The sequence below is a fragment of the Coenobita brevimanus genome, chromosome 55, assembly GCF_032717465.1.
Source record: "Coenobita brevimanus isolate Jiangsu-jjx chromosome 55, ASM3271746v2, whole genome shotgun sequence".
Taxonomy (NCBI): Eukaryota; Metazoa; Arthropoda; class Malacostraca; order Decapoda; family Coenobitidae; genus Coenobita; species Coenobita brevimanus.
This window is the reverse complement of record NC_137008.1, coordinates 19,137,541-19,157,129: the sequence shown is the minus strand read 5'-3', so window position 1 is coordinate 19,157,129 and position 19,589 is coordinate 19,137,541. Positions and strand designations below refer to the sequence as shown.

At 42.0% G+C, this 19,589-nt stretch overlaps 1 protein-coding gene and 1 non-coding gene across 2 annotated transcripts in view; one reads left to right on the top strand and one right to left on the bottom strand.

Moving 5' to 3' along the window:
- Positions 1–485: 485 nt before the first annotated feature.
- Positions 486–19,589, bottom strand: part of LOC145401268 (fatty-acid amide hydrolase 2-like) — a 43,329-nt gene continuing 24,225 nt past the window's right edge. The window contains exon 6 of the mRNA XM_080273597.1: positions 486–587. Within this exon, the coding sequence (XP_080129723.1) occupies positions 486–587 (102 nt within the window). The remainder of the gene's footprint in view (positions 588–19,589) is intronic.
- On the top strand, positions 17,155–17,273 carry LOC145401439 (5S ribosomal RNA). The gene has a single exon (XR_013897590.1). It is a non-coding gene; the product is annotated as a 5S ribosomal RNA (ribosomal RNA).

Below are 19,589 nucleotides of genomic sequence, written 5' to 3'. Positions count from 1 at the left end.
ATTTCTTCAACGCCTTCACAATTTCCATGTCTTTAAATTCTTCAGTTATATCTGCAGTATTCCACATAACCATACTAGCATGATTGATTTCACTGGGCTCTTTGCAGGCATGGGACCAGATCCAGGCTTCCCCTTTTCACGTGTTCTTCCCCTAATGTGTTGAGTTCTCACCACCCCCTCTATTTAGCCACGTGACACAGAGAATCGGTGGGTATTATTGCCCCCCCCCCCTCCTCCATCCAGCCCCATGGATAAAAAACACTGCTACCTTACTGATGACACAGTTGAATGAAATGAGCAATGAAGTAATAGTGTGTGCATCTAGTGTAGTTTGAACATGGATAGGTGTACTTATGGCTGAGTTATCTTGAGGAGTGAAATCATCATGGTTTAGTTACCATTCTTATAGCCATAATTTTCTTATAAAGTTGCTCCCAGGTTTGGTGAGAAGTGGAGTGCACACAAGTGAAGCGATGTCCCAGCCACTACACTGCCACCGGCACTGGGCTCACCCACCCGCCGAACTTGTCCTCGAGGGCCTGAGCCACTGCCAGGCTTACGTGGTCCTGCCCGGGCGACACCACCACCTGACCAAACCCCAGATACAGATGTTCATAATTTCCATATTAATATGGGTGTGTCTAAATAATGCTCAGGCCAATCATGTGAATATTTCTAAATTTTCCAAACCCCTGTGAGGTATCTCTCATGAACTAAGTAAATTCTCCTGAAGGTAGCAGTGATGCCATGATTTGGAAGGTGTTAATGAAGATTAAATATCACCCCTTCAATACAAGAGGTCTCATCTGAGCCATGCAGGATATGACATAATCTGAAATATATGAAATACATCACTGTACTGAAGATATTTAAGAAAATTTCACACCAAGCTAGTCAAAATCAAATTTCAACAGTGTATTCAGCGCTGCTAAACGTACCCTGCGTTCCATGGTACATGTAGCACTAGGTATAAGAACAGAAAGAAAGCAGGTTACCCGCTTGTGGGTTACCAATACTAAATGGTGCTGACATGCATCATGGATGTGACCATGATTTCAAGTGCAGCCACATAAAGTGTAATCGTGTTCAAACCTTCCCGCATTGGTTACCCAGGTTAACAAGTGTACTGGAATGAAGAAAACATTTTCATCTCACCGACATGGGTGGATCTATTGTTCTGGACGTTTACATCATGTTATTGTTAGACGATGTTAAATGCTCCTTGGAATGTTACCTAAATCCAGGGCAGGATCTAACACTTTGGAAAACCGGGGGAGGGGAGGGGAAGAAGCGATTCCATACAGAATGACCTCAAGTTTGAATTCATGATGTCTCATTACCAAATTCCTCAAAATCTATTCAAGTCTCTCTTTTCTTTGAAATAATTATATGATAACATTTACGTAAAATATTTAAAATTTATATTTTGGTTTTAAAAAAATGCTTTTATTGTGAGAAATCATTCGTCTGCCGAAAATTCGGAATACAGGCATGGATACAATTCTTACACCCAACCCCCTAAATCAGTGCCTGTATATCTTTAGTAGTAATACTGAGGAAATTCCTAGGGTCCCCATTTTACTCACCAAGTAATTGGTATTATTCACCTTAATGCTCTATACTGTGTTTTATATATTCCAGTTATTCTCCTCCCGATATTAGCACAAGCACTATCGATGAATGGATGAGAAATAGGGGCGTGGAAGAAGTTGAGAGGCGGAAGAGAGAGTTATATGTAGAAAGAAAGAGAGAGGTAAAAAGATTAGTAAGAGAGAGTAAGAAGAGAGTGGATGAGGAATTTGGAAGGACTTTGAGTGTAAAGTGGAGGGACTGTAAGAAAATGTTCTGGAAAGAGGTGAAGAGAGTAAGACAGGGTGGAAGCGAAGTTAGCAGGGGAGTGAAAGATAAAAATGGTAGATTACTAGTGGAGAAGGGAGAAAAAGTGAGCAGATGGAGAGAACACTTTAAGGAATTGTTGAACATAGAGAATGGACGTGATGCGAATATATTGTAAGTGGCTGGGGAATGGCTGGATAGAAGTAAGAAATCAGTAGGATAGAAGTTGTGGAAGCAATGAAGAAAGTTAAATTGGGGAAAGCCCCAAGAATTGATGAAGTGTGTGGTGAAATGTTGAAGCATGGGGGAGAGATAGTAATAGAATGGATGTAGAAGATGTGCAGATTGGCCTGGGAGGAAGGTAGAGTTCCAGAGGATTGGAAGTCAGATATAATTATTCCCTTGTACAAAGGAAAAGGGGAAAAAGAAGTGTGTGGTAATCATAGGGGCATTTGTCTTCTTAGTATAATAGGAAAAGTGTATGGTAGGATGCTTATTGACAGAGTTAGGGAAATAACAGAGGAATTAGTTGGAGAAGAACAGGGAGGCTTTAGGGAGGGAAGAGGTTGTGTAGATCAGATATTCATTCTTAGATCTTTAGTGGAAAAGTTTCTAGAGAAGGGAATGAAGTTGTATGCGGCTTTCATGGATTTGGAGAAAGCATATGACAAGGTGGATAGACAATGATTGTGGAAAGTATTAAGAATATATGGAGTGGATGGGAAGTTGCTGAATGCTGTGAAGAGTATGTATGATGGTGCTAAGACTGCAGTGCGTGTGGATGGTGAACTGAGTGAATTTTTCTCTTTGAAGGTTGGGTTGAAACAGGGATGTCATGTGTCCATGATTGTTCAATCTGTACATGGATGAGGTAATAAAAGAGGTGCAAGGTGGGGTAGTGGATGTTGGAGTGGCCCTGATGAGAGAGGGTACTGTTTGGAAACTCCCTGTACTGTTGTTTGCAGATGATACTGTGTTGTTGAGTGAAGACGAAGGGGAGCTGCAAGGCTTGGTGGATGAGTTTGAGAGAGTGTGTAAGAAACGGAATCTAAAGGTGAATGTAGGGAAGAGTAAAGTGATGGTCTTTGGGAGAGGTGAAGTCAGTGAATGTACAGCGAGGTTGGATGGTGAGGAACTGGAAAATGTGAGTACGTTTAAGTACTTGGGTAGTGTGATGAGTAAGGATGGAAATATGGAGGGTGAAGTGCTTGAAAGGGTACAGCAGGGAAGAAAGGTTGCTGGTTCCTTGAAAGAAGTGATAAGAAACATGGAAGTGAACATTGAAGTGAAAAAGTTACTACATGACAGTATTGTGATACCAACTCTAACGTATGGAACTGAAGCTTGGACGTTGTTGGATGGACACAAGTCAAGAGCGAGAGCAGCGGAAATGAGTTATTTAAGAGGAGCCTGTGGAGTCACATGGAGAGAAAGGCTGACAAATAAGGATATAAAGGAGCGTTGTGGTGTGGATGTGGATGTGATAGGAAGCTTTAGGAGGAACACACTGAGGTGGTTTGGTCATGTGGAGAGGATGGAGGGAGAAAGACTGACGAAGAGAGTGTATGTGAGTGAGGTGGAGGCGGGTAGAGGGAGGGGGTGGCCGAGGATGAGATGGAGGGACGGGATGGAGAGGTATAAGAGAGAGGGGGGTGTGAGTTGGGAGCAGGAGAGTGAAATGGCGGGGGACAGGGCGACGTGGAGGCGATTTGTTTGTGGCCACCCCGAACGGGATTGAGGCGTCTGGCAATAGATAGATAGTGTTACATAGCCTATGATTTCATCATCCTTTGTGTAATTTTAATGCACAGTATGCTGCATGTTTGATCACGAGCGTGTTCTGCCTCAGTCCCCCCCTTCTACCGTTATAGTAGAGTAAGTCGTCCTTTCTGTTATTCAGTGCGGGATTGTCGACCGTTTGTCCCCATCGCTTCATTTGCGCGTCCTTATTACAAGTTGTATCAGGCTCTGCTGGCCCCTATATAATGAGCTCAGTCTCTGCATCATGGCCACTTAGATCTGCTCCTCATTTTGTTCACATCTCTGTCCTCCCCTGTACAGATATTATTATTGTGAGTGCTCAAGAAGTCTCCAACCATCTAGCAGCTGTGTGTAATTTGAGTATAACTGTTGTTGCATTTTTTCTTGTACTGTATAGCATAAGTTTAATTTGTAGGCCTAGTGAAGCTTTTGTAATTCATGTAGGGTTCTTTATGTCAGTCATTTTTGATAATAGTTTGTATCTGTAATTATTTATCTGGCATTCACTGAGTATTATCTGGTATCTCATTTTATCAGGGCTGACTTAGATAAATTTACTCTTGCTAATTTCGTATTAATAGAGGCTATTGCAGTTAACCATATATTTAACCTGTTTATTTGCCATTACATTATCCTTATGAGTCCTGAATGTTTTGTTGTTAATTTAAGCATTAAACTTTAACTTGTAATTTTACCTAACTCTTTTGTTTTGAACCTGGAACTTTACGGGACAGTAGTGACTCTTCGTATTCTCACTTAAAGTGTACATTATCTTTCTCTGTTCCGTAACATAAATTTGGCGACCTCATATCAGGATATTCAGGATATTATCATAAGGATATTGCTTGATATTTTGTGACTGTTACTTATTCATTATGTCTACTATTACTACACTTGATGAAGCCAAGGACTTTTTGTCAAATGTGCAAACAGTGTGTGATATAGAAAACAGAACAAAGAATGAACTTAAGCTTGTTGCTCAACAATTGGGAATTGCTGTTCGCTCTCATCATTCTAAAGATCAAATTGTTGATATGATTAATGAAAGCTTGTTTAATGTAACTCCTCCAAATGAGCAAACACAGATTGAATTAGCTAAGTTACAGCTAGCCCTGCAGGAGGCTCGTGTTAATGAGGCAAATGCTCGTATTGAAGAGGCACAGGTACAGGCTCAGGCACAAATTGAACTTGCCAGGATTCAGGCAGACCATGAGTATCGCATGAAACAAGGTGGAACTGGATCATCTAGCTCTGATGATTTTGATGTGGCTAAAAATGTTAAACTTGTCCCTCCTTTTAATGAATCTGATTTAACAAAGTATTTTCAGTTGTTTGAGAGGGTAGCTACAGGTTTTAATTGGCCTAAGGAGTATTGGACAGTACTCCTTCAAACTGTTCTCACCGGTAAAGCTCAAGTAACTTATGCATCTTTGCCTCAGGATCAGTTTGATAATTATGATGTAGTAAAGAGCTTGATTCTTAAGGCCTATGAGCTTGTTCCTGAAGCTTATAGAGTAAAATTTAGGACAACTTATAAGCAAGATAAGCAATCCCATGTTGAGTATGCAAAAATCAAAGAAGATCTGTTAGAGCAGTGGTTAAATTCTAAGAATGTGGATTCTGATTTTGGTAAATTTAAGCAGATGAATTTACTGGAGGATTTCAAAAGGTGTATTTATAAAGATGTAAGCCTATATCTTGATGAGAAAAGAATAGATAATTTGTCTGATGCTGCAGTTTTAGCTGATGAGTATGTTCTCACTCACAAGAGATATTCTGGAGGAAAAAGGAAAGCTGAGAGTAAGTACGTTGCCTCTACTCAGAGTACAGGTAACAGGAAAGAGAATAAAGATGATGTTTCTCAGGAAGTAAATACCAGCTTCACCTCTAGATTTCAGAAAAGTAAATGTACTTATTGTAGTAAGCTTGGTCATACTACGGAGAGATGTTTCAGGAGACAGCGTGATGTGAACAAAAAGGAGTCTTTAAATATTCAGTCAATTGGTCTAGTGTCCACTCTTGAGAGTTCCCAGAATTCTTTAACTGAGTTAACTGAACCTGCTTTGAGGGGTAACTTAAATTCTCATGATGGAGCTCCTCTTTTGAGCAGTAACGTGGGTGACACTCTCAACAGTTCATGTGCTAATTTCCTGTCTGATGGTTTTGTCAGTCCTCTGGACAGTAATGACAGGAAATCAGTTCAAATATATCGTGATACAGGTGCTTGCCAATCCCTTATGCTGACCAGTGTTCTAGGCTCTAATGTTAATTCCTCTGATGAAACTGTAATCTTACAAGGTGTAGGGAATAATTACTTCTCTGTCCCTCTGTGCAGAGTGAATTTAGAGTCTGGTTTTGTTAATGGTTCTGTTATGGTTGGGTTGGTTGAGACACTCCCAATGTCAGGTGTAACTTTCTTACTTGGAAATGATATTGGTGGAAGTCAAGTGTGTCCAGCTCCTCAGTTGTCTAGTGAGCCACTGGCTGCGACCCATGATTGTGATGTCCCTGATGTGTTCCCTGCATGTGCTGTCACTAGGGCTAAGTCTAAAGTTACTGGTGATTTAGAGGATAATGATGATGATGATGTTATCCTAGCTGACACTTTTCTTGCTAATTTGGACCACTCACCAGATGAGGCAGTACCCGTAGTGTTGATAATTTGTCTCGTCAAGAGTTGGTTGAGTTGCAGGTTGCTGACCCTGAGTTGAAAGGTCTAGCTAACTCTGCTTACAGTGAAGAAGAGTCAGCCGGTGCTTCTACTTGTTATTATGTAAAGTCAGGAGTACTTATGAGGAAGTGGAGACCCCCAACAGCATCAGCCGACTGTGAATGGGAGGTTATACATCAAGTTGTCATCCCTCGTGTTTGTAGGCAGGATATCATTAGAGTGGCTCATGATTCCAGTTTGGCAGGACACATTGGAGTGAGGAAGACTGTGGCACGCATTTTGAAACACTTCTACTGGCCAGGTATCTTCAGGGATGTTTCCTGGTATTGTAAGTCTTGTCACACCTGTCAAGTTGTGGGGAAGTGTAATCAGACTGAAAAGGTTGCACCTCTAGTTCCCATTCCTCCTTTTGAGGCGCCTTTCACCCGTGTGTTGGTGGATATTGTGGGCCCTCTTCCTAAGACTTCTTCAGGATTTTCTTATGTGTTGACCATGATTGATATGGCTACTCGTTGTCCTGAAGCCATTCCACTTGGAAACATCTCAGCAAAGAACGTGGTTAAGGAAATGCTGGGGTTCTTCACAAAGTTTGGTCTGCCTAAGGAGGTACAGTCAGACCGAGGAAGTAATTTCATATCAAATGTTTTCAAGCAGTCTCTGAAAGAGTTGGGCATCACCCAGATCACGTCTTCAGCTTACCATCCCCAGACCCAAGGAGCGTTGGAGAGATATCATCAAACACTCAAATCGATGCTCAAGAAATACTGTTTGGAACATCAGAAAGACTGGGATAAAGGTCTTCCATTCGTTGTGTTTGCTGCAAGAGAATCTCCAAATGAATCACTGGTCTTCTCACCTTTGAACTACTGTTTGGCCATGAAGTAAGAGGACCCCTTAAGTTACTCAAGGAATGCTGGCTGTCGGAGGGAAGATGACGTCAACCTGCTGGAGTATGTGATGAAGTTCAAGGAACGGCTGTCCACTGCTTTACAGCTGGCGAGAGAGAATTTAGGAGCTGCTCAGGAGAAGATGAAGACTTGGTATGATAAGAAGTCCAGGTTACGCCAGTTTCAGCCAGGAGATCAGGTTTTGATTCTGCTACCAGTTCATGGGCAACCTCTTCAAGCCAAGTTTAGTGGTCCTTATTTCGTGGAGAAGAAACTCAGTGATGTCAACTATGTCATCGCCACACCAGATCGTAGAAAGAACAAGCAACTATGTCACATCAACATGCTAAAGTTATATCACAGGCGGGACGAAAATAATCCAGTCTGCACTGTAGCTGTTCCACCCGAGTCTGCAAGTGAAGCTCTCCCATGCAGTATGAGCCTGAGTGATAGTTTGGGGAAGAATCCTGATATCATGAATGATCTCCAGACAAAGCTTTCTCATCTACCTCCCAAGGAAAGGCAGGAGTTTTCGGCATTACTGCAGGAGTACCCGCTAGTGTTCCGTGCCACTCCAGGAAGAACCACTGTGTTGATGCATGATGTCGATGTTGGAGACGCAAAGCCAATTAAATTGCCTCCTTACCGTGTGAACCCAGTGAAAGTTCCTCTCATCCAGAAGGAGCTTGGCTACCTGTTGGACCACAAGATGATTGAGCCCTGTCAGAGCGAGTGGAGTTCTCCTGTCACTCTAGTCCCTAAGCCAGGTGGGTCACAGCGGCTTTGCATTGACTACAGACGTGTTAATCAGATAACCAAAACAGACACTTACCCTCTCCCTCGCGTGGGAGATTGCATAGACCAGATCGGAAAGGCTAGGTACATAAGTAAGTTTGATTTGTTAAAGGGATACTGGTAAGTACCTATGACTGAACGTGCTAGGGAGATCTCATGTTTTGTAACACTAGGAAAGACTTTTGCATGTTCGGTAATGCCATATGGTATGAAAAATGCACCAGCCACATTTCAGAAGCTCATGAATGTTGTAACAGAGGGTTTGGCAGGGTGTGTTGTTTATATTGATGATGTATTAATCTTCAGTGACAACTGGAAAGATCACCTATGCCATGTCAGTAAATTTCTTGACCGTTTAGTTCAGGCTAATCTTGTAGCTAATTTATCAAAGTGTGAGTTTGGTCAAGCTAAAGTTCAGTACCTTGGGTATGTAATTGGTGATGGACATGTTGCACCACCAGGAGCTAAGGTTCAGGTTATAAGTGATCTTCCCAGCCCTAAAAGCAGGAAAGAGCTACAAAGATTTTTGGGAATGGTAGGTTATTACAGGAGATTTGTTCTTAACTTTTCTATTCTTGTATCGCCACTTACAGACCTACTGAAAAAGGGAGTTGAATTTGTCTGGACCGATAACTGTGAATCCTCTTTCAACAAACTTAAAGCTATTCTATTAAGTCAGCCAGTGCTCGCTACTCCAAATTTTGCTAAGCCTTTTAAGATGGCTGTTGATGCAAGTGATACAGGAGCTGGGGCTGTTTTGCTGCAAGAGGATGATCAGGGTATTGAACATCCTGTATCTTATTACAGTAAGAAGTTCACTCCACCTCAAAAGAACTACTCAACTATTGAGAAAGAGCTTTTGGCCTTGATTTTGGGTTTACAGCACTTTTCATTTTATTTGTGTTCTGGTTTTGACCCCATAGTCATTTATACCGATCATAACCCACTGAAATTCCTTAGTAAGTTTAAAGATAAAAATCAGAGATTGACAAGATGGAGTCTACTTCTTCAGGAGTATTCATTAGACATACAACATGTCAAGGGGAAAGAAAATGTTATTGCAGATTGCTTATCTAGACTTTAGACAGATTGTTTTTGAGTAATAAGAAATTTCCTTTTGTAAATTTCTTTTTTCTTTGTGGGGAGGTGTTACATAGCCTATGATTTCATCATCCTTTGTGTAATTTTAACGCACAGTATGCTGCATGTTTGATCACGAGCGTGTTCTGCCTCAGTCCCCCCCTTCTACCGTTATAGTAGAGTAAGTCGTCCTTTCTGTTATTCAGTGCGGGATTGTCGACCGTTTGTCCCCATCGCTTCATTTGCGCGTCCTTATTACAAGTTGTATCAGGCTCTGCTGGCCCCTATATAATGAGCTCAGTCTCTGCATCATGGCCACTTAGATCTGCTCCTCATTTTGTTCACATCTCTGTCCTCCCCTGTACAGATATTATTATTGTGAGTGCTCAAGAAGTCTCCAACCATCTAGCAGCTGTGTGTAATTTGAGTATAACTGTTGTTGCATTTTTTCTTGTACTGTATAGCATAAGTTTAATTTGTAGGCCTAGGGAAGCTTTTGTAATTCATGTAGGGTTCTTTATGTCAGTCATTTTTGATAATAGTTTGTATCTGTAATTATTTATCTGGCATTCACTGAGTATTATCTGGTATCTCATTTTATCAGGGCTGACTTAGATAAATTTACTCTTGCTAATTTCGTGTTAATAGAGGCTATTGCAGTTAACCATATATTTAACCTGTTTATTTGCCATTACATTATCCTTATGAGTCCTGAATGTTTTGTTGTTAATTTAAGCATTAAACTTTAACTTGTAATTTTACCTAACTCTTTTGTTTTGAACCTGGAACTTTACGGGACAGTAGTGACTCTTCGTATTCTCACTTAAAGTGTACATTATCTTTCTCTGTTCCGTAACAATAGATAGACTATCGATGAGAGAAAATCAGACGATTAACATTACACCTTTACTGTACGAAACCTGGGCCATACCTAGCAGATAAACCTGCATCCTGTGCACTGACTGCAGGTGCGGGAAACCAGCTAACGGCAAGCTTGCGTCCTTTGTATTTTACCCTTTAAAAAAATCAATCAAGAAGGGACAAACACCGCTGGGTGCATAACCTAACTCACCCTCCGACTCTACCCACGCAAGTACCTCTGTGAAATCCTCCAGGTTACGACTCTGCCTCTTCTAAGTATCTCCCGGCGGGAAAGATCGACTGCTCCAGTCATGAGTTATGTGGCCTTCCCTTTGGCCTCCTCCACCCTGGGTTAACTCGTTTTGAGATCACCCTGCGAGCAGATCAGCCTCAGGAAAGTGGGCCACGTGCCCATATTGACGTATTATTTGGGTAATAGGCCTCGATTCAGTTTCATGCAGTAGTAACTTGTTACGCATCTGGTTGTATGATTGATATTCCATGATCCTGGTAAGATACTTAGTACCAAAGGAGTCAATTTGTTGCTTCAAGTCACTGTTTAGTGTCCATATCTCACAGCCATAAAATGAGACAAGGAGCAACAGCGCCTTGTAGGTGTAAACTTTCGTCCTTCAGCACAAATAACGACAGCTCCCAAAACCCGAATTGAGTGAATCCGTAACCTCGTAAGCCAGATCAGTCCGACAACAGATCTCATTGTCTGATCAACCGTTGCTTTGGACCACACTACCAAGGTAAGTGAATCTTTCCAAGACTTCTATATCCTCATCACATGCTTGGACAGACTGAACTGCTTCATTCAGCAAGCCACAAAATGCCTGGACCATGGTCTTGGCCCAAAAGACCTTCAATCCGAATGTCTTCGCATTCTTGTGAACTATCTTGAGGTCATCTGAGAAATTACCAATATGCCGGGAATCGAACCCAGGACTCTCAGGTGAGAGCCAGACAGCATACTACTACACCACGACCAGGTAAAAGTTAACTCACGTTGTCACAATCTTGTAACCAACGTCCCTCACATGAGAGTCCCGGGTTCGATTCCCGGCATATTGGTAATTTCTCAGATGATTTTTCCTGTGTAAAATACAGGTTTCTCTCTTCTTTCTTGAGGTCACTCAGTAGTATCTCCAGCGACTCCGCTAGGATAACTGCATCATCAGTGCCAATTGATACCCCACAGTGACTTCTGATTCACAGCCCAGTCCAGTACCCAGTCAATATATGCGTTGAAAAGTGTGGGGGCAAGGACACATAATTATCTTACGCCAGAACTTACTAGGAAAAATATCCCATTAACCACAACCACTGTCATTGCTGTCACTAACCATTATTACCAATTATAGCACAACCGCCATCATCATCTCCACTACCAAACGCAGTAATATCATAACATCAGCATATTATTAATCTGATTCAATGGCTGAACGCTAGTTTTGCTTATTTCCACATGCTCATTCAGGAGCCTAAAGTATGTACAGCTGCTCATAATCTCCGAAATATACAACTTAGCAGTAGACAGAACTGTGCTTGCATTTGGCTCAACAAGAAGCTTGATGCACAAATGCCCATTTAGAACCCCCTACCTAAGGGGCAATTCAACTGTATTTTGAAGCAAAATGAGGGTCCCTCAGATGAATGTCCTATGTCTTTCCCAATGGAGAGGGGTAATATATATATATATATATATATATATATATATCATCAACCTTTGCATGTCCACTGCTAAACAAAGGCCCTTCCCATTCTTCCCCACGAATTTGTTCACTGAGCCAGTTTCTCCCACTTTTTGCCAGCACACCTCTCATCGTCTTCTCTCCATATATATATATATATATATATATATATATATATATATATATATATATATATATATATATATATATATATATCCATCATCCAATCCTACGTTGTTCCATGAGGAATAGAGCCCGGGGCTAGGCAAGTTGGTCCTGACATTTAAGATGACAGTGACCAGCCTCACTCATTCCTGAGTGGCATCATGAGAGCAATAAATCCCAACCACCCCTTGGATATAAACCTTCACCGGCTCAATCCGATTGGAGCGCCGTAATCACCCACTAAACCATCAGGCGCCAAAATTTGGTTACGGTACTCGCTGTAGAGTCATCCACAGGCAGAAGGAAGAAGAATGAAGGAAGGAAAGCAAGACAGAGGAGGATGTGTAAAGTCAACCGGAGGCAGAAGGACGAGTAAAGAATGATGGAAAGACAGAATATGGAAGGAAAGTAGGATGGAGGAGAGGTAAGGGCAGACACCCGAGGGCATCACTATATCGAGTAAGTGGATGGTGAGCGCCCCCATCTACCATATATATATATATATATATATATATATATATATATAAATATATGTGATCACAGGAGTGCTGGGCGAGGCATTGCACTGGGAGGGTACTAAGCGTACCGCCCTCCGCCTATCGGCTTATAGTCGCAAAGCTCATAGGTCCCTACCCGGGGGTTCCCTATTTTATAAAGACTTGAAAAATTTCAGTTCTGTCCAGTACTCGGGACACTGGGCTCCAATGGGATATATATATATATATATATATATATATATATATATATATATATATATATATATATATATATATATATATATATATATATATATATATATATATATATATTATATATAGATATATATATATCCCATTGGCACCCAGTGTCCTCAATATAGAACGGAACTGGGCATTTTCTAATTTCAATAGAGAAGGGAACCCCGGGGTAGGGACCAATGAGCTTTTGCGACTATGAGCCGACAGGCGAAGGGCTGTACATTAGCACCCTTCCAGCAGTCTCTCACATAGGAAACCTGGGAGCCAAAGATATATACAGTATATATATATATATATATATATATATATATATATATATATATATATATATATATATATATATATATATATATATATATATATATATATATATATATACATATATATATATATATATATATATATATATATATATATATATATATATATATATATATATATATATATATATATATAACTCACTTGATGTAGTGCTGCCTACTTCTTCCTTAGCATTTATCATTCTTTTTCTGTGCCTGCCCTCCTCTCTTCCTATTTCTTTCATCTTTCCTGTCACTTCTTATTGTTTTTCTTTCCTTTACAAGTTGCTTTACACTGAGTGACAAGCTAAATGGTTTCCTGTAAGACGAGAAACCATTTACAACGCTGTGTGGTAACCATATAACCAAATCAAATGTGCTCCCTACGTGTCAACAAGTGGGTTGGTGGAGAGTTAGTGCCCCTTCCCGTAAAACAAATAACTCAAAGTCAAATGGTCACCCCTTACGGAATAATGGCGTCTGGCAATATATATATATATATATATATATATATATATATATATATATATATATATATATATATATATACATATATATATATATATATATATATATATATATATATATATATATATATATATATATATATATACTTGTTTAAGATTTTTAAGAAGGCTTGGATGAGAGAAAGTGTGCCAGCAGAATGGAAAAAGGCAGTGCTTGTACCCCAATACAAAAAATAAAAGTGAGCGGAGTGAGTGCAAGAATCAACGTTACATAAGTCTATTGATTGTGGTAGAGAAGGTATATGGAAGAATTACAATTAAGTAAGAGAGAGATTAGAAGTCCTACGGAGTGACGAACAGGGTGGTTTTAGGAGTGTCAGAGGATGTGTGGATCAAATATTTGCAGTAAGACAGATAGTGGAGAAGGCACTTTAGGAGGACTATATATAAGGTGTTTATGGCATTTATGGATCTGGGAAAAGCATACGAGAAAGAAGGATTCTGGAAGGTTTTCCATATGTACGATGTAGGCAGTAAGCTGCTAGGTGCCGTCAGAAGTTTTTATGGTGGTACTGAGGCATGTGAGCTTCACGATCATTGTGGGCGTGTGACAAGGTTGTGTGATGTCCCCATGGTTGCTCAGTACATACGAGTACATATATATATATATATACATATATATATATATATATATATATATATATATATATATATATATATATATATATATATATATATATATATATATTGTCAGACGCCTCAATCCCGTTTGGGGTGGTCACAAACAAATCACCTCCAAGTCGCCCTGTCCCCCGCCATTTCACTGCCCTGCTCCCTACTCCCACCCCCTCTTCTCTCATATACCTCTCCACCCCATCCCTCCATCTCATCCTCGGCCTCCCCCTCCCTCTTCCCCCCTCCACTTCACTCACATACACTCTCTTCGTCAGTCTCTCACCCTCCATCCTCTCCACATGGCCAAACCATCTCAGTGTGTTCCTCATAACGCTTCCTATCACATCCACATCAACACCACAACACTCCTTTATATCCTCATTCGTCAGCCTGTCTCTCCACGTGACTCCACAGGCTCCTCTTAAATAACTCATTTCCACTGCTCTCACTCTTGACTTGTGTCCTTCCAACAATGTCCAAGCTTCACTTCCGTACGTTAGAGTTGGTATCACAATACTGTCATGTAGTAACTTTTTCACTTCCATGCTCACTTCCCTGTTTCTTATCACTGCTTTCAAAGAACCAGCAACCTTTCTTCCCTGCTGTACCCTTTCAAGCACTTAACCCTCCAAACCTCCATCCTTACTCATCACACTAACCAAGTACTTAAACGTACTCACATTTTCCAATTCCTCACCATCCAACCTCGCTGTACATTCACTAACTTCACCTCTCTCAAAGACCATCACTTTACTCTTCTCTACATTCACCTTTAGATTCCGTTTCTTACACACTCTCTCAAACTCATCCACCAAGCCTTGCAGCTCCCCTTCGTCTTCACTCAACAACACAGTATCATCTGCAAACAACAGTACAGGGAGTTTCCAAACACTATCCTCTCTCACCAGGGCCACTCCAACATCCACTACCCTACCTTGTACCTCTTTTATTACCCCATCCACGTACAGATTGAACAACCTTGGAGACATGACACATCCTTGTTTCAACCCAACTTTCAAAGAGAAAAATTCACTTAGTTCACCATCCACACGCACTGCAGCCTTCGCACCATCGTACATACTCTTCACAGCATTCAACAACTTCCCATCTACTCCATATATTCTTAACACTTTCCACAATCCTTGTCTATCCACCCTGTCATATGCTTTCTTCAAATCCATGAAAGCCGCATACAACTTCTTTCCCTTCTCTAGAAACTTTTCCACTAAAGATCTAAGAATGAATATCTGATCTACACAACCTCTTCCCTTCCTAAAGCCTCCCTGTTCTTCTCCAACTAATTTCTCTGTTCATTCCCTAACTCTGTCTATAAGTATCCTACCATACACTTTTCCTATTATACTAAGAAGACAAATGCCCCTATGATTACCACACACTTCTTTTTCCCCTTTTCCTTTGTACAAGGGAATAATTTTACCTGACTTCCAATCCTCCGGGACTCTACCTTCCTCCCAGGCCAATCTGCACATCTTCCACATCCATTCTACTACTATCTCTCCCCCATGCTTCAGCATTTCACCACACACTCCCATGGTTGTTCAGTACATACGAGTGTATATATATAGAGAGAGAGAGAGAGGGAGAGAAAGAGAGAGCGCCTCTGTGGTACAGTGGTAGAGTGTGCGTTTCGTACACGGGTGAGCCAGGGTTCGTGCCCCGCCAAGGTAATAATCTTTGGGAGTGTTCACCCGGCCACGTACTGCATTGGCGTACACCAGGGGTGCTGTGGTTGAACCAGTGTCGCTTACTATAATAAAGTATGCTTGCACCCAGTCGGCTTGTGCGGGCCGATTACACTTGGTTCACAGACAACACACACATCCAAAGCCACCCCAACACGACAATTACACTAACAAGCACTTCTCACCCTATATTCAATCTCTACTAGACAACCTAAGCCACTTAGTAGAGATACATTGGCTGTATCGTCCCGACTTCGGCCGGGATAGGCCATTCCTGCAGTAGATACTCAAACATGTTTTTTTTATTATATATATATATATATATATATATATATATATATATATATATATATATATATGGATGGGATGATGAAAGAAGTAAAAACACAAGTAATGGAAGGAGGAGTGGAGCTGGTAATGAATTGTGATAGATGGATTATCTCAAATTTGTTGTATACTAATGATGCAGTGCTACTTGCAGATACCGGACAACAGCTTGGTAGACTGGTGCAGAGTTTTGTATATGTCTGTGAGCGTCGTGCCTTGAGAGTAAATGAAGAAAAGAGTGAAGTGATGGTTAATGAGAGGGAAGGTTACTCCCAGTGTAATATTACAGTGAATAAAGAGAGACTGAAATTGGTAAGAGAGATCAAATATCTGGGTACAGTGATAGAAAAGAGAGGAAAACGTGCAAAAGAAGTGGAAACTAGAGTGACACAAGGAAAAAGGAAAGTAGCTGTTGCTATGAAAGCTTAAAAAAAAAAAAAGCTTTGGTGTTGCAGCTGGAGGCTTACATGATGGAGTGGTATTGAGAACTTTAACATATGGATGTGAAACTATGGTGTGGCATGAAAATGAAAATTCAGGAGTAAGAGCAGTAGCGATGGGACTGCTGAGGAATGTATGCGGAGTACAGAGAGTGGATAGGATACGGCATAATGTGATTCGTGAAAGATGAGGAGTGAGGAAGTGTGTGGACACCAGAATCGGAGAGAGTGTACTGAAACAGTTAGGTCATGTGGAGAGAATGAATGACAATAGAATGGAGAAAAAGGTATATCTCAGCGAATTTGAAGGAGGGAGGAGGTAAGGTAGGCCAAGAAGAAGGTGGAGGGATATGGTGGATGAGTGTATGAGGAATAGAGGTATGGGAGTTGGTAAGGCTAAGGGACTGACAAGAGACCGAATTGGCTGGATGACTTTTGTACGGAGAAGTGCATAACCAGGGATTTGGCACCCCTTTTTTACGTGACAGCGTTCGGATTGACTCTATCAGACTGGTATATGTGAAGCTACAGAATGTGGTGAAAGTATTTTGGCCTATCTAATGGAGCCAGAAATCCGTGGGCTTGAATGATGAGTGGGTGGAAGCATGACCCATTGAACTGGACAGACTTAAGCTGTCTGGACGTTGCAACTCCTGACCCTGCTCTAGGGTGGGAAAGGAGGTTCAGATGATGGTGAATATATATATATATATATATATATATATATATATATATATATATATATATATATATATATATCGCCATACCACGTTGAGTACACCGCTTCCCGTCCGATCAGCGAAGTTAAGCAACGTTGGGTCTGGTTAGTACTTGGATGGGTGACCACCTGGGAACACCAGATGCTGTTGGCATCCCTACGTGTCAAGTGGGGTTGGTGGAGGATTAGTGCCCCTCCCTGTAAAACAATTAACTCTAAACCCTTGGCCACCCCGTGTGGGATAAATGGCGTCTGGCAATGAATGAATGAATATATATATATATATATATATATATATATATATATGGCAGGGGAATGCCTGCGAGACGGAGGCATGTGAGAAGAGAGGAAGAAATCAGTTGAATGGAAGTTGCAGAAGCAATGAGAAAAGTCAAAATGGGGAAAGCTCCGTGAATTGGTGGCGTGCGTGTCGTGAAAAGCTGAAGCATGGGGGAGTGATAGCGGTAGAATGGATGTGGAAGATGTGGAGATTGGTCTGGGAGGAAGGTAAAGTCCTGGAGGACTGGAAGTCAGGTTTGATTAATCCTCTGTACATAGGAAAAGGGAAAAAAGAAGTGTGTGGTAATCATAGGGGCACTTGTCTTCTTAGTGTAACAGGAAAAGTATATGGCATGATACTTATTGACCTAATTATGGAAATGACAGAGGAATTCGTTGGAGAAAAACAGGGTGGTTTTAGGAAGGGAAGAGGTTGTGTAGATCAGATATTCATTCTTAGATCTTTAGTTGAAAAGTTTCTAGAGAAGGGAAAGAAGTTGTATGTGGCCTTCATGGATTTGGAGAAGGCATGTGACAGGGTGAATAGACAAGGATTATAGAAAGTATTAAGAATACATGGAGTAGATGGGAAGTTGTTGAATGCCGTGAAGAGTATGTACGAGGGTGCTAAGGCTGCAGTGCATGTGGATAGTGAACTGAGTGAATTTTTCTATTTGAATGTTGGATTGAAACAGGGATGTGCCATGTCTCCATGGTTGTTCAATCTGTATTTGGATGGGGATGGAAAAGAGATACAAGGTAGGGCAGTGGATGTTGGAGCGGTCCTAATGAAAGAGGGCAGTGTTTGGAAACTCCCTGTACTGTTGTTTGCAGATGATACTGTGTTGTTAAGTGAAGACGAAGGGGAGCTGCAAGGCTTGGTGGATGAGTTTGGGAGAGTGTGTAAGAATGGAAACTAAAGGTGAATGTAGGGAAGAGTGAAGTTATGGTCATCGAGAGTGATGAAGTCAGTGATTATACACTGAGGTTGGGTGAGGAAGAAATAGAAAATGTGAGTGAGTTTAACCCGCCCCGTCCCGACGACGTATGGGTACGTTGGAACGATTTGCATTTGCCAGTCCCGGCGATGTACCAGTACGTCATGCAATTGCAATGTGCATAATTACGACAATTTTCAAATTTCGCGCTTGATTTGCGGTACGTACCCTCGCCTGACCTTCCCCTACCTGCCACCAGGCGGGGACACTCAGCGACCCCGCACAACCCGCGCTAGCCCGCCACTCGTCCACTCACCTGGTAGCCACGGTCCTGCTCAGACATGGCTAAGAGAGGTCTCTCAGAGAGCGAGATTCAAGTCGCCCTGGACACCTTTACCGGCGACAGTGATTCCCCACTGGATGACGAGGAGATGGACAAAGATTATGTGCAGCCAGAGGAGGAAGAAACCACCAGCAGTGACGAGGAAGTTCCGTCACCCAGGAAGCGGCAGTACGTGACTTACCGTGCTGCTAGAGAGGGGCAGGAGGCAAAGAAGGCACATGGTATATCCTATCCCTATCCCCAGCGTGCTTTGGAAGGAGAATTCAAGGTCGAGGACGAGGACGAGGACGAGGACGGAGCCGTGGGACGTGCTGCCACGTGGTATGGATGGGAGGTCATAACATATCGTGGCCCAGAGCGCACACCACGTCGTATGAGCAGGTATGGGCCTAGCATTCTGTTTGGGGGGCTAGGAAGTCAAGTGGAGGGAGTGGGGAGTGAAATGGAAAGTCCTGGGATTAGGGAAAGTGAGAGTGACGTGAGTGAGTCATTGCTCTCCCTACGTAATGTGAGGCGGCAGAGTGGATCACGTGGGCCAGTGCGGGTGCGTTCCTTATCACGTGGGGTTGTGAGGGAGGGGGAAGGTGGGGAGGAACCACTCCAAAGCACGTCTTATGCTCCCCAATATCCCCTAACACGTGGTCGAGCTAGGTTGCGTGAGAGAGCACGTGGTGTGGTAATGGAGGGGGAAGGTGGGGAGGAACCACTCCCCAGCACGTCTTCTGCTCCCCAATATTCAACTATTTCATCCCCACAGCCCCCTAATGTTCCTCAAGGCCGTAAGGGTAAGGGAAAGGGAAAGGGTAAAGGCAGAGGGAAGAGGAGTGACAGTGGGGAAGCCCTCCGTACTCCTTCTCCCCCACCTCCCCAACCAGGATCTCCTCCCCACCCAGACGAAGGCGGTGATGGG